We start from the raw sequence: 15,161 nt of genomic DNA on the forward strand, positions 1-15,161 counted from the left end.
TTAAGAGGAAAGCGAAACAATGGAGTTAAGGAATGCAAACAACTTCATATCTGTCCTCAAAGAGAATTGGCATTGGCATTGATTTGCAGGTGTGGTGACCTTCTGTTATTATAAACAGAAGGTGACGATGCGTTGAGCAATGCAGACGGTCCAGATTACAAAAGAACAAGCAGTTGATTGACACCTTAAAATGACAGTAACCGTCACCTTAAAGGAACTAACCTCTCCAATCAGAGTCAATATTCATTTAAGACCATTCTGCAACAAACGGCTGCACAACGAAAAGCAAGTTGAGGTCCCTTTAAGATACCCAAGAAAAATGAATGTTGCTGTATTTGCGAAAAGTCAATTAGTGGTAAGAATCTCGGCCTGTCGTCACTAAAGTACTGTCGAAAACATGGAAAATAAAGCGAGTGAGTGTGCGAGTAAACACCATTAGGTCTTCTTTAAATGAGGAGACTTTGACACGTCACAGCAGGAAAATCAGAGGCGTAAATCATTAAATTATGGATGGCTGGAGTCCAATTATTGCCTCAGTTTCAGAGTTCTTCTTTTATGCATTTTGGACAAATGTCACACTGTCATGGCTTAGTGGAACACTTGAAAATAATTGAAATATTATTATAAGTAACACCTCCTGTTATGAAAAGTCAAATGTCTGCTGTGAAAGAGTCTAGTCAAACAACATTTTACAAACACCACAAAACCACAGGTGCAATAATATGTTGTGTAACATCAAAATCATACTGAGTGCTGCTATAATACAGGAATCATTCATGTTATTAGTAACACATGTTCTTTTCTGGTATGGCCAAAATGTCTGCAGAACACCAACTCCAAAAGGTTTTTTCAAACTTATATATTTGTCTATATTAGGGCTGTCAGTCGATTAAAATAGTTAATCGCGATTAATCGCAAATTAATCGCACATTTTTTATCTGTTCTAAATGTACCTTAGAGGGATATTTTTCAAGTTTTTAATACTCTTATCAACATATGAGTGTACAACTATGCTTTATATGTTTGTTTATTATCATTTGAACAATGACAAATATTCTCATGAATATTAAACACAACAACCTGAACATTACAAATATTAGCCTCAATTCAACCTAGAACCTCTCTCATACAATACTGTGTGTGTGTGTGTGTGTGTGTGTGTGTGTGTGTGTGTGTGTGTGTGTGTGTGTGTGTGTGTGTGTGTGTGTGTGTGTGTGTGTGTGTGTGTGTGTGTGTGTGTGTGTGTGTGTGTGTGTGTGTGTGAATGTGGAGGATCGTTGGAGCTATGTGCAGCTCAAGGCATATATGCCTGTGTGTATGAGCTGTGTTGCGGCACTATCCGTGCTGAGTGTGCTGTCTGGCTACCTGCATAAAGTCAAGTGCTCGGCGCAGTTGTCGGCGAAATGTCGCTCCTCTGTTTTCATTGAAACAGCTCCTTATATCCGTTAGCTCAGCTAGCTAGCACCAGATGCTAACAACAACACGTAAGGTGTGCTTCGCTCGCGCCACACATACACACACCCTCCCGGTCCTCCCGATGGCCAGTCCGGGCCTGCCGGTGAGCGTGGAAGTGTGGTCTGCCACAGCGGGCAGCAGGAGCGGGGCTGTCAGCATCAGCTTGTAGATGGTATTTTAAACTCGATGCGCTCTGAAACTACGGCGGCCGAGGACAAAAAATACACATGCGTTAATCGCGTTAAAATAATTAGTGGCGTTAATTTTTTTTTTGCGTTAACGCGTTATTAACGCGTTAACTTGACAGCCCTAGTATATATAGACCAAAGAAGGCCTTTTTGAACACGTTAAGAAAGACACTTCATCCTACAAGGCACATTTGATCCTGCATTTGTAAAAACCCCAACACAGATTCATGTTTAGTGACCGACGCTAGAAAGCCTCAGAGGGACTGAGTTGATGCCGTCATCATTGAGCCCAGGACTGAAGAATGGGTAGATTTTCTCAGTAAAAGAGCAGCCGGCAAAGGAGTAGAGTAGATCTGCAGTATCAACATTATAAAACGAGACTAGACCCTTGTCGTAATCCACAAACACTCCCACCTTCTGAGGCTTTGAATCAAGAGAGAGTTTGAGAGGCGAGCCAACAAGAGCGGCGTATTCATCTCCATTTTTCAACCAAATGGTCCAATGGCCGTTCTCTGGGCTCAGCGGGATGATTCCCTTCCTCTTGATGGACTCCTTGGCGACTCCTACAGTCCATCTGGTCTTCTCTCTGACCACTGTCTCAAAGTAAAACTTCCCAGAGGAGAAACCCTCTTTCCCTAAGACACAACAACTTGGGTTGAATCTCTTAGGAGTGTTGGAGAGTGTCTTGTTCACGACGGCATGATGAACTTGTTTTCCATCGGCAGAAATCATGAGAGCATGATGAGCCGAATCAGGATCCAAAACCATGTCCACCGCACACTTCTGGACCCGATTTAGCTCGGCTATTTGGAGCGCCTTTTCCATCTCTTTGCCCAAAGTCTCGTCCAGTTGATCCAAAGCATTCCTCAGAGTCCCTTCATAAGATGGTGGATCGATGCTGACTTCTGTCCAGTCCTTTGTGAGTGCCGAAGCTTTCAACGAGGCAAAGCTTTGCAGGACGTGGACGTAGTCTTTGGAGCGTGAGAGCTGCTCCACCTCAGCTCGCTTTCTGATCAACTCTGAGATCTCCTGCTCCAGTTCTCCAATGAATGCTTTGGCTTTCTTCTCCGTCTCTTTCTGCTTGGCTTCGATCTCCTCGATGAGCTCGGCTTTAGATATTTCCAAAGACTGAATCAATGCATTGAAGACCTGAACACCGTCCGCCTTTTCTCTGTCTCCGGATTCCTTGTTGACATTCGCCAAGTTCTTGAACTCTTCGATCTTAAGCCGTCTCTCTTCGATCTTCCGGTGGATTTTAGTCTCCGTCTTCCCCAGGTCGGCCTTCTTTCTCTCAAATTCTTCTTTCAGAGGAATGACTTCATGTGATTTGTGGTCTAGAACCGGGCACAGCATGCAAACACAGATCTGGTCTGTTTTGCAGAAGAGCTCCAGAGGTTTTTCGTGTATTTTACACATCCTACCTTCCAGATTCTCCACAGGATCCGTCAGCTGATGTCTTTTCAGGCAGGGAACCGTCAGATGGGACTGTAGATGATTGTCGCAATACGAGGCCAAACACACCAGGCAGGACTTCACCGCTTTCCATTTGGTTTCAGTGCAGATGTCACAGGGAACTTCTCCTGGTTTTGCGAGTTGCTGATCTGAGCTGTCGCTTCTAGATCTGCTGAACTGCGCTGCCATCTCAGATATGAAATTATTGACTCGCAGATCAAGCTTTTTGTAGAAAGGATATTTACATGTTGGGCACTCACACTTGCTGTTGCTGTCCCAGTGCTGCTTGATGCACTTTTGGCAGAAGTTGTGCCCACATGGTATCGTGACCGGATCGGTGAACACATCCAGACAGATGCCGCACAGAAGCTGGTCTTCAGACAGGAAACAGTTGGCAGCAGACATTTTGATACGCTAAAACCCAAAAGTAAAGATTGACATTAAAACACTGATCAAACAGCATCTTCTTGAAATAGCTCTCTCTCTGTGTTTTCTATTTTTGTTTTACTTTTATGTATGCACCCAAAAAACAACATCATTTTTCTTCAAGCACAATGTACCAACATGCATAAGTGTTTGTTGTAAGCACACAATCAAAACAGTAAAGCCTGCCCTTGACAGCCTGTATTTCATACGTTACTGATGACTGTTTAAACGATACAAAGTCCCAAATTTACTCACCAATGCTGCGTAAATACTTCGTCAAAAATGATTATCTTAGAGCGGACTTGCAGCCTATTTCAAACATTTTGACCCTGTATCTTTTATAACCTACGACCTAAATATACCAACAGCAATAATCCTCATATTAAAGGGGACCTATCATGCAAAATGCACTGTTGTACGTCTTTTATACATGAATATGTGTCCCCGGTGTTCCAGGGAACTCACCAAGTGTCAGAAAACACAACCCTCTCTATTTTCCTCCATACCCAAATCTCTAAAAAAGGGGCTGCAACGGATCTGATAAAAACTGATCCAGATTTGAACACTGTCCTGACGTCAGGACGGTGGCGCTACGGCTATTGGGCCAACTCCACCAATCAGGAGGAGACAGCCACGGCCATTGCCGTTCGAAAGCGCTGGAGACGCTGTAGTACATATGCCAGGCCTGTAAGTGTCGCTGTAGTCTGCCACAAAAGCAGCGAAGAAGACTTGGTTACCATGGTTACCCTTCTGTTTATTCTCCGCTGTGGCTTTCTTTCTCCCTCCCCGAGGCAAGCGTTTGCTCCCGCTGCTTTAATTCAATGCAATCCCTCCCCGTCGAGGCAAGCACTGTAATTCTCTCCGGTTAGTCCACCAGCAGATGACAAACACCCACCTCTCCGCCTCTTCCAAGGAACGAGGGGACCGTGCGGCAGAGTTTCAGTTTCAGTTTCTTTCGCCGGTCAAGATGTCCGTTAAAGTTTAAATCTTCCGGACAAAATTAGAAAAGTGCCGGTCAAAGGTCTTCTTTGTTATTTATTGAGCTTTAAAACAAATGAATAACGACTCTATATAATAAAACACGGAGGACGGAGATCTCTTTTTCTCCCCCTCTTCTGACAGCCCAGCAGCTGATCAGAGCACGTCTCCCCTCTCCTGCAGGGGGGCGTGGTCAGCAGAATCAGACCCGTAGACAGCAAACAGCACATAGAGCGAAATGAGGCATGGCTAAAATGCATGATCTGTTTGGTGTTTTGAAAACAGAAACGTATAAATATACCTTATATAGGTATGGCCCTACAATATATCATTTAAATATAGCATGATAGGTTTCCTTTAAATTATGCGGGGATCAATACAGATGTGCCTTAAAATAAATAAACATACTTTTTTCCAGTTTCAATGCTGAATTATTGATATATTACCCCGCAGAAAACAACATCATTTTTCTTAAAGCACAATTTTTTACCGACATGCATATTTCCAAACAGTATTTCATACGTTACTGGTATAAAAAGTCCGATCTGTACTCACCAACGCTATGTTAAGACTCCCTCAAAGGCCCAATGAACAAAGTAAGTTCTTTCTTGGGAAATTGTTTGTTTTTGCAAGATTTAAAAGAAGTTATTTTATTTTCCTTATGCAGGACTTCTGCTCTGTTGGTGTTGCACAGAATGAAGCATTTAGCACTCTGTAGTTTCACCTCTTCTATGCAGGTGAACCAGTCTGGGCGGTGCTGGCAGGAAGCCTGTCACATACGGTTTTGTTTTTCATTCCTGTAAATGTCTTTTACTTTGCCAAGTAATTTTTGTTTACGACATTACCACCAAAGTCATGATATTAATTATTTGACCGTCTATGTTTCTTGTAGTTATTGAATTGCTCTTTTTACTGCACTGTTAGTGTACTGTTTTATTATTATGCTGCTGTGTTTATTGGTTAGTAAATACCCTAACTCGTGATTTCTGAAGCTTTTACGTGTCGTAAATAGGACTATTCAAAAGTAAACGCTCAACATGAGTCCTTTATATTATTAGCTGGTTCCATCCGTACTCACCAATGCTAGGTTAAGACTTCCTCAAAGGCCCAATAAACAAAGTAAGTCCTTTCTTTGAAATTGTTCTCTTTTCCTCATGGATCAGGACTAAAACCACCAGACTCAGAGACAGTTTTTATTCCACAGGCAATACGATTATTAAACACCTGAACTCTGTAAAGAACATCCATAACATTCATCTGTTTGCATCTTGCTAATTATTTATCTACATATTATATTCCATTTACTTGTATCTAGACTCTTCTTGCAACTATTTCTATTTTATTTGTATTTACTTGCACATCTCAAAACATTCTCATGCACTATTTTATCTGTTTTATTAGTTCTATGTCCTATATATATATTCATGTTGCTCTGATGGAGGAGCCTGGGACTTCAGTGTTTCATTGACATATCTACACTGTAGCTGCTGAGCACATGATGAGAAAGCCTTGAGTCTTGATGTCATTTCTGACAAATTAAAATGGAAAAATCAATTTTTCTCCCCAAGGTAACCAAGGTGATGCTAACTTCAATATTGACCTACAAAAAATATGTAATCCGTGCAACATTATATATCACATGCTAAACATCATCATCAACTACTGCTAAGATATAACAGGGGGGCGGGTGGCGTTACACACACCTGACCACATCCATCACACACACACACACACACACACACACACACACACACACACACACACACACACACACACACACACACACACACACACACACACACACACAATGAAATGAAATACAAGAAGGTCATTAAGAATATATTAGAGGTGTCGTTATAAATTCACAACATATTAGAGGAGCCATTAAGAAATGTGGGTCAATGCACAAAGGAGGTTATTAATGTCATTCATGAAGGAGAACGACACATGACTACAGCAAGGTGTGTGTGTGTGTGTGCGTGTGTGTGTGTGTGTGTGTGTGTGTGTGTGTGTGTGTGTGTGTGTGTGTGTGTGTGTGTGTGTGTGTGTGTGTGTGTGTGTGTGTGTGTGTGTGTGTGTGCGTGCATGTGTAATGGGTTTTAAATGGATGAGCTGCTTCTGATTGAACTTAGGCTACTGGGTATCGAACCGCTATGCTAGCTGACTCACATCATCGCTAATGGGAGAACAATCCCAATACTTATTGTTTGTGACGGTTTGGGTTTGTTTACCCTCTTTTTTTTAGAGTGTCTCATTAGCCGTGATGGAAGAAGTATTATGAACCTTCACGGAAATAAAAGTACTGATATCCCACTGTAAAAATACTCTGTTACAAGTAATTTATTGGAAATGTTACTTAAGTAAAAGTAAGTTCAGCAAATGTACTTAAAATAAGTAATGTAGAAGTATACGTTCGGAAAAATCTAAAATAAATAAAATCAAACAACAAAACCCTTAACATCATGAAAAATAAAGCAGAAGATTACCTGAATGTTTATATGTGACAATGAATTATCTCTCACATGTAATGTTATTGAGAAAAATGTAAGAAATTAATTTAAAATCTAAATGTACTGGTATCTTAAGTAACGAGTAACTCAAAATGTAGTAAAAAGGACAATATTACCTGTTAGTTAAAGTATAAAGTGGAATTAAAAGCTCAAGCAAAGTACAAATACTTCATCATTGTACTTAAGTAGAGTACTTGGCTACATTAACTTACTAGAAACACTGATAAGTAGTGGTAACATCTTAATTTGTAAAGTAACTAGTGATCAAAATGTAAAATAAAAGCAGTAAAAAGTAAAAAATCCACTCATATATTTGTCAATCAATATGATGATTAGCGTAGCTTAGCACAAAGACTGGAAACATGTATTTAAATACCTTTATGTTTTTTGATGTGCCTTGTTTCCATATAAATAAACTTTACTCTTAGTGAGTGTTCACTTCTTTGAATGTACATCCTGGGAATGTAAAAAAAAAGATTGAATGGATTTTACGGTTGAGCGGACGAAGAAATGAAAAAGGTGAACGAAAAGAGAGGTGTGTGTGTGTGTGTGTGTGTGTGTGTGTGTGTGTGTGTGTGTGTGTGTGTGTGTGTGTGTGTGTGTGTGTGTGTGTGTGTGTGTGTGTGTGTGTGTGTGTGTGTGTGTGTGTGTGTGTGTGTGTGTGTGTGTGTGTGTAATGAGCCCTGACTCGGTTAATACCTCCAGGCAAGGTTTGCTTTCTAATGCTAAAACACACACACACACACACACACACACACACACACACACACACACACACACACACACACACACACACACACACACACACACACACACACACACACACACACACACAATTGAAGGCGAAGTCATTCTTCAAGCTGCGGTTGTGAAATATAATTACATCGTCGAATGAGGACTGTCAATCATCCAATGGCGGCCTTCGTTTAGAAAAGCAATAATGTCGCAGGTTTCCGACACGTAGAAAGAACAAATGTACACTTTGATTCAGTTTTAGAAACAGCTGTTTTTTTATTTTTTATCCGACATGATGTTTTCACGCATGGAGAGCTGCTAATCTGTCTGTATGACAGCAGAGCTGATGGGACTTTAAAGACAGACTGCAGTGCATTGTGGGAACGTGTGCATCCACCGTGTCAAAGAAAAATCACCTATTCATCTCTGCAAATTGAAAACTGAAATTGTTATACTTTTTATAGTGTTCCCTCTCCTGTATCGGTTCTATACGTTTTCAGTGCATATAAAGGGTCTGCAAAGGCTAAAATAACAAAGATCCAGAACACAGTGACATCACTACGGAACACTCGCGCTCCTATTGGCTAGCGCTCCAACACATTGTATGTGATAGGCTAAGGGGCGGGACATCTCTAAGCGGTTGACCAATCACAACAGAGCCGGCCAGCTAACCAATCAGAGCAGACCGGGCTCTGGTTTCAGACAGAGGGTGAAAAGAGGTGCTGCAGCTTTCTGAACATTAAAGCATGGAGACATGTCCCAGTAGAGACACTACATACTGATATACACCTGAACATCAGCAGGAGAGGACTCTTTAAAGTAGAGACACTACATACTGATATACACCTGAGCATCAGCAGGAGAGGACTCTTTAAAGTAGAGACACTACATACTGATATACACCTGAACATCAGCAGGAGAGGACTCTTTAAAGTAGAGACACTACATACTGATATACACCTGAACATCAGCAGGAGAGGACTCTTTAAAGTAGAGACACTACATACTGATATACACCTGAACATCAGCAGGAGAGGACTCTTTAAAGTAGAGACACTACACACTGATATACACCTGAACATCAGCAGGAGAGGACTCTTTAAAGTAGAGACACTACATACTGATATACACCTGAACATCAGCAGGAGAGGACTCTTTAAAGTAGAGACACTACATACTGATATACACCTGAACATCAGCAGGAGAGGACTCTTTAAAGTAGAGACACTACATACTGATATACACCTGAACATCAGGAGGAGAGGACTCTTTAAAGTAGAGACACTACATACTGATATACACCTGAACATCAGCAGGAGAGGACTCTTTAAAGTAGAGACACTACATACTGATATACACCTGAACATCAGCAGGAGAGGACTCTTTAAAGTAGAGACACTACATACTGATATACACCTGAACATCAGCAGGAGAGGACTCTTTAAAGTAGAGACACTACATACTGATATACACCTGAACATCAGCAGGAGAGGACTCTTTAAAGTAGAGACACTACATACTGATATACACCTGAACATCAGCAAGAGAGGACTCTTTAAAGTAGAGACACTACATTCTGATATACACCTGAACATCAGCAGGAGAGGACTCTTTAAAGTAGAGACACTACATACTGATATACACCTGAACATCAGCAGGAGAGGACTCTTTAAAGTAGAGACACATACACCTGAAATTAGCATAGCCCCTTTAAACAGTTTGTTATTTACATTTAGTGTTTTACATCAATATTTTACACCGCCCGACAGCCCGGGAAAGTGTTTCTGAAATAATTGACTCATCTCTGCTCCAGTTTTCTTTCAATCAGTGATCTAATCACCGCAAGAAATCCAATTCACTGTACAGAAAATGAATTTCTACTGAACCGGGAGCACATGGCAAAGAAAATCAATGGAAAACAAACACGAGAAAAGAACCAGATGTTTGTTTTTACGCTGTCTTACACACAAAACATCTGGTTTTCATTTGTGCAGAGTCCTAGTAAGTCATGTGTGTGTGTGTGTGTGTGTGTGTGTGTGTGTGTGTGTGTGTGTGTGTGTGTGTGTGTGTGTGTGTGTGTGTGTGTGTGTGTGTGTGTGTGTGTGTGTGTGTGTGTGTGTGCTGCAGGGTGTTGTGCTGGGTTAAACAGGGAGGCTCTGTAGCGTAAATGAAGCGCCCCCCGGCCTCCTCGGGTTCAGATGGTGCGTTGCATTCGTCCTTCTGCTGCCGCCTTCAGGGCAAAGAGAGCCGGGTAGAGACTGTTCTGCATCTGTGGCTCCTCTTGCTCTCTTGTTTAAAATCCCATTTCATCTTTGGCATGTATTCAATTGATTTAGCTTCAAATTGTTCCAATGCAATAATGTGTCCTTGCCAAACAAAAATGAAGATAAAAGACTAAACAAAATTGAATGAAGTAGTTAATTTAATTGTGCTGTTTTGGGTGGTTTCCCCTTACCTGTAGTGTGTTGTATAGGTGTTAGTGCATGTAAATGGTCTGCAAAGGCTAAATTCCCAAAGTTACAGACCACAGTGACATCACTATAGAACACCAGCGCTCCTATTTGCTAGCGCTCCAACACATTGTAAGTGACAGGCTAAGGGGCGGGACAAATCTAAGCGCTGGGCCAATCACAACAGAGCAGGCCAGTTAACGGCTTCCTTACATTGTAAACACTGCGTAGAGTCTGCTGCGTAATGTGCTGACGCTGGCTGGCATTCTTTATACTTTACGCAGGACCATATCTCTGGAACCCATTGGTCGATTTGAGTGACTTACACCTTTTTCTTAACCATTAGATCCAATAGAATCCGATGGGCAGTTCCCAAATCCACGTAAACATTACCATTGCGGACGTAATAGAGAAGCAAACGAAGCATATCTGAAAGTACAAGCCGGGACTGCAAAACGTTATACCCAGTATATTGACATAAATATGATGATGGATTATCAGTAAAAATGTCTACGTGACACAGAGACATTGGATTAACCTTGAGTGGCGTTTTTATTCCGTTGAACACAACTTTTGATCACAAATCAAAAAAGGTAAGACGTAATTATTGTAATATTTTTGAAACCGGATGTTGTTTACTTTCTCTTTTCTGGCTGATAGCTCCGGGAATTCGGGGTCGTACAGTGATGACACTACATGTATGGAATCTGTGGAATCTCAGCTTGCTAGTCGATATTTTGTTTGTGCAGTTACGATAAGTAATAAGGGCATTTCTACCGTGAGTTCTGTGCAAAGTGCGTTAGCATTAGTTAGCATTTATTTGCTCAATGCTAATTCAAAGGCTTGGTATTACTCTTGTGTTTCTTTTAGCTAAAAATTATTATAAACATATTGTCAGTTAGCAGAGTTTCTTCCCGTTAAAAGGGTATGGAACATTAATAGTTTCATAAATGTTAAGAAGCCCTGAGACATAGTCTCGAAAAAAATCGGTGGGGGGGTCCACTGGGGGGACCCTCGTCCTTAAGTGGTTAAAGCATGTCACAAAAGTGTGTCATCCACAAAGAAAGGAACATTACAAGACATTATAGCATGATACCATATATAAATGTGTTGCTTCTAGTGTGCCTGAAATGATGCTCTAAGTCTGTATTCTAAAATAGGAAAAGGTATAACGCAAAGATTGTTAGTGGCAAAGTTTATCCTCTTAGATCTCACCAAACACCTAAAAGAAGTTTGTGGGAAAGCTGGCAGGAAACAGGAAGTGTTAAATAACCCGATAAAGGGTTTTAGTGAAGAGGACACGATGATTAATCAGAGTTGATAAGATCTGTTTTTATCCACAGGAATCAATTACACCTTTAGTTTAGTCTCTCTCTCTCTCTCTCTCTCTCTCTCTCTCTCTCTCTCTCTCTCTCTCTCTCTCTCTCTCTCTCTCTCTCTCAGCAACATTAATCCACTTTGCTTTCAGGAGGCTTTGACCAAGGTGCTCTGACTTTCACCCAAGGGCTAATTAATAACACACACACACACACACACACACACACACACACATACACACACACACACACACACACACACACACACAAAGACACACACACACACACACACACACACACACATACACACGCACACACACACACACACACACACACACACACACACACACACACACACACACACACACACACACACACATTTTCTACAAAAGTTATTTTCTGTATTTGAGTTTTTGTCCATGGTTTTCACGACTCATTTCTGCACCACTAACTATTCAAAGTTAAAGCTATTATTACTTTAAATCATTCGATTAACTTGATTGTGTTTGCGTGTCCGTAGAATAACAACGACGTGTTAAGAAATACCTGTTTGAACACGTCTATTGAACAGGGACATTGATAGAGGCCTATGGAAGGAACAGATAGGACTCTTCATCATTGTCAGGAGGAGAGGGAGTAACTCTGCTTTTATCACTCCTGGGATTGGAGGACGGAAAAGGTTTTAGGAGATAAAAGGAAAAGTTTAATTTTAAAAATGAAAGTAAAGCGAGGAATCGAGGGTAAGGGATTACAAGGAGGAAGAGGAGTCTTTATTACAGTGTATAGACGAAGGAGATGGAGGAGAAATACAAGTTTTATTAGTGATAAGGGAGGATTAAGGAGAAGAGAGGAGGAGGGTAACAGCTTTTTTATCACGTCGTGGAGAGGAAATGAAAGCGGAGGAGATCTAGAAAAAACCTGATGAGAAAGAGAAGAGTAAGAAAGTGGAAAATGGACACGAGAGAAAATGTTAGGCCGAAGAAGAAGAAGAAGAAGAAGAAGAAGATGAACGAGAGAAAAACTGAAGTCAAAAAGTACTAAAAGGAGGGAAATGGACGCAGTGGCTCAGTCGGTAGAGGCTCGGACTGTGAGCTGAAGGGTCGCCGGTTCAAGTCCCCGACCAGACCTAAAATATGGAGTGTGGACTGCTACTTGGAGAGGTCCCAGTTCACCTCCTGCCCTGCCGTGGTGCCCTTGAGCAAGGCACCGGACACCCCCCAACTCCCATTGCTCCCCGGGCGCTGTACAATAGCTGCCCACTGCTCCTAGTACTAGACTCCTGGTACTAGGACGGGTTAAAAGCAGAGGACACATGTCACTGTGTGTGCTGTGTGCTCTGCATGTGAGACCATTACAGAGGGGTTCATCCCTCCCATTCTATTCTACAAGATGTAAAAAGAGAATGAAGAAGAGAATGAAGAAGAACAGTTGGAGAGAAAGGAGGAAGATATGAAGAAGAAAGAGATAGAACTGAAGAGCAGTGCAACAACCTCCACTGGCTTCCTGTCCATTTTAGAGTTCATTTTAAGATGTTATTGTTTGTTTTTAAATCGCTCAATGGGCTGGCCCCTCAGTACATCTCCGACCTCCTACAGGTGGACCCCCCCTCAAGGGCTTTGAGGTCGGCTGATCAGCTGCTGCTAGTAGTCCCTAAAACCAAGAAAAAGACCAGGGGAGACCGAGCCTTCTCAGCGGTAGCCCCCAGGCTCTGGAACGACCTGCCCCCCCCCCCATGTCAAATTGTCGCCCACCCTTCAAACTTTTAAGTCCCGCCTGAAGACCCACCTCTTTTCCCTCGCTTTCGAGTCAGTTTGAGCTGTTTATCGATTGTTATGTTTTTATTGTCTGTCCATAGCCTTGATGTGCCTTTTATCTATTCTTATCTGTCCCTTTTATCTATTATTGTAATATTATATTTTATTATAATGTTATGTTTGCTGTGAAGCACTTCGGTAAACCCTCTGTTTTTAATATGTGCTATATAAATAAAGTGGAATTGAAAGTGGAATTGGAAAAAGGAAAATGTCAACAACCAATGAGGAACAACCAGGCAAATGGACACGGGAAGATGTTAAAAGAGGAAGAAGAGGAGGCGTAATTTGAGAAGACGAGTGAAGGATAAAAACGAAGAATAGTCGGAAAACAGGAAAACCTAGAGACCCGGGAATAACTGAAACAAAGCAGTGCCACAGAGAGGAGGAAGCCAAGAAGAAAGAAAAAGAACTAAAGATTAGAAAGACCAAAGTATCGAGGAACAGGAAAATGGACTAGAAGAAGAAGAGGAGGAAGATGAGGAGGCTGATGAAGAGGAGGAAGGCCTTTACCACCTCAGATCCTGATCGATCAGCTGATCAATCGATGTGATTGGACATCCAGAAAGCGGAAAGCAAAGCCGATTGGAAAGCTGTCCTGTGATTGGTTGGTTGATGACCTGGTTGATGGAGGATCGATTGTTGATATCGAGGGTCCGTCTGCTGGTCAGCTGATCAATCAGGTCCATCAGTGACATCAGATCAATGGGAGCAGGAATAGAGATCAGAGAGACCAACACGCAAACAGATCACTGAACTGTTCAAATGTAGCTTTATGTCAAATAAGTGCCAGATTAGGTCAGTTTCAATATAATAAAAGAACAAGGGTTACGGTTAGTAACCTAAACCCGAACCCAGGTTTCACAACAAGGCAGTTCAAAGTGCTTTCCATTACAAACAGAACAACATTGAATAAAAGAGGTATAAGAAACAGGCAGTGTAAGATATCAGGAGTTATTTGATTTATAGAAAGCAGGGCGAACAGAAGAGACTTAACTTTAAAAGGAGTGCGAGTTGCAGTTTTTTCTGGGAGTTTGTTCCAGATATGTGAAGTATAAAAACTGAACACTGCTTCCCCGTGTTTAGGTTTTGGCAGGAGGTTTGACCCGAACGCATAAAACATACAAACAGGTTACTGATTAAAACAGTTAGAATGGTTTATGTCAAATTAGTGCCAGATTAGGCCAGTTTCAATACAGTAAAAGAACAAGGGTTACGGTTAGTAACCTAAACCCTAATCCTAATCCAGGTTCCACAACAAGGCAATTCAAAGTGCTTTACGAAACACATTAAATATAGAAAAACATAGAGTAAAAGAGGTATGATATATAAGAATAAAGATACAGGGCAGTGTAAGATATATGAAAAGTTATTTGATTTATAGAAAGCAGGGGGAACAGAACAGAATTGACATTTAAAAGGAATGTGATGTTGCAGTTTTCTGGGAGTTTGTTCCAGATATTTGGAGCATCATTTCTGAACGTTGCTTCCCCGTGTTTAGGCTTTGGCAAGAGGAAGGACCCGAACGCAAAAAACATACAAACAGGTTACTGATTAAAACAGTTAAATTAGTGGTTTATGTCAAATTAGTGCCAGATTAGGCAAGTTTCAATACAGTAAAAGAACAAGGGTTACGGTTAGTAACCTAAACCCTAACCCTAATCCAGGTTTCACAACAAGGCAATTCAATTTACAAAAGATATTAAAAACAGAACAAAATTGAGTAAAAGAGGTCTAAGATACAAGAATAAAAAAACAGGGCAGTGTAAGATATCAGCAGTTACTTGATTTATAGAAGGCATGGGCGAACAGAAGAGTCTTAAATATAAAATAAATGTGA

General features: G+C 41.2%; 1 protein-coding gene across 1 annotated transcript; it reads right to left on the reverse strand.

Annotated features, from left to right (window-relative positions):
• Positions 1–1,760: 1,760 nt before the first annotated feature.
• Positions 1,761–5,168, reverse strand: LOC117485201 (E3 ubiquitin-protein ligase TRIM39-like). Its single transcript, XM_034133738.1, has 2 exons — positions 5,055–5,168; positions 1,761–3,509 (listed from the first exon to the last, which is right to left on the reverse strand). Exon 2 carries the CDS (start codon positions 3,498–3,500, stop codon positions 1,875–1,877), a length of 1,626 nt encoding a protein of 541 aa, XP_033989629.1. The 5' UTR covers positions 3,501–3,509; positions 5,055–5,168; the 3' UTR covers positions 1,761–1,874.
• Between the last annotated feature and the right edge of the window lie 9,993 nt (positions 5,169–15,161).

Source organism: Trematomus bernacchii, unplaced genomic scaffold (genome assembly GCF_902827165.1).
Source record: "Trematomus bernacchii unplaced genomic scaffold, fTreBer1.1, whole genome shotgun sequence".
Classification (NCBI taxonomy): domain Eukaryota; kingdom Metazoa; phylum Chordata; class Actinopteri; order Perciformes; family Nototheniidae; genus Trematomus; species Trematomus bernacchii.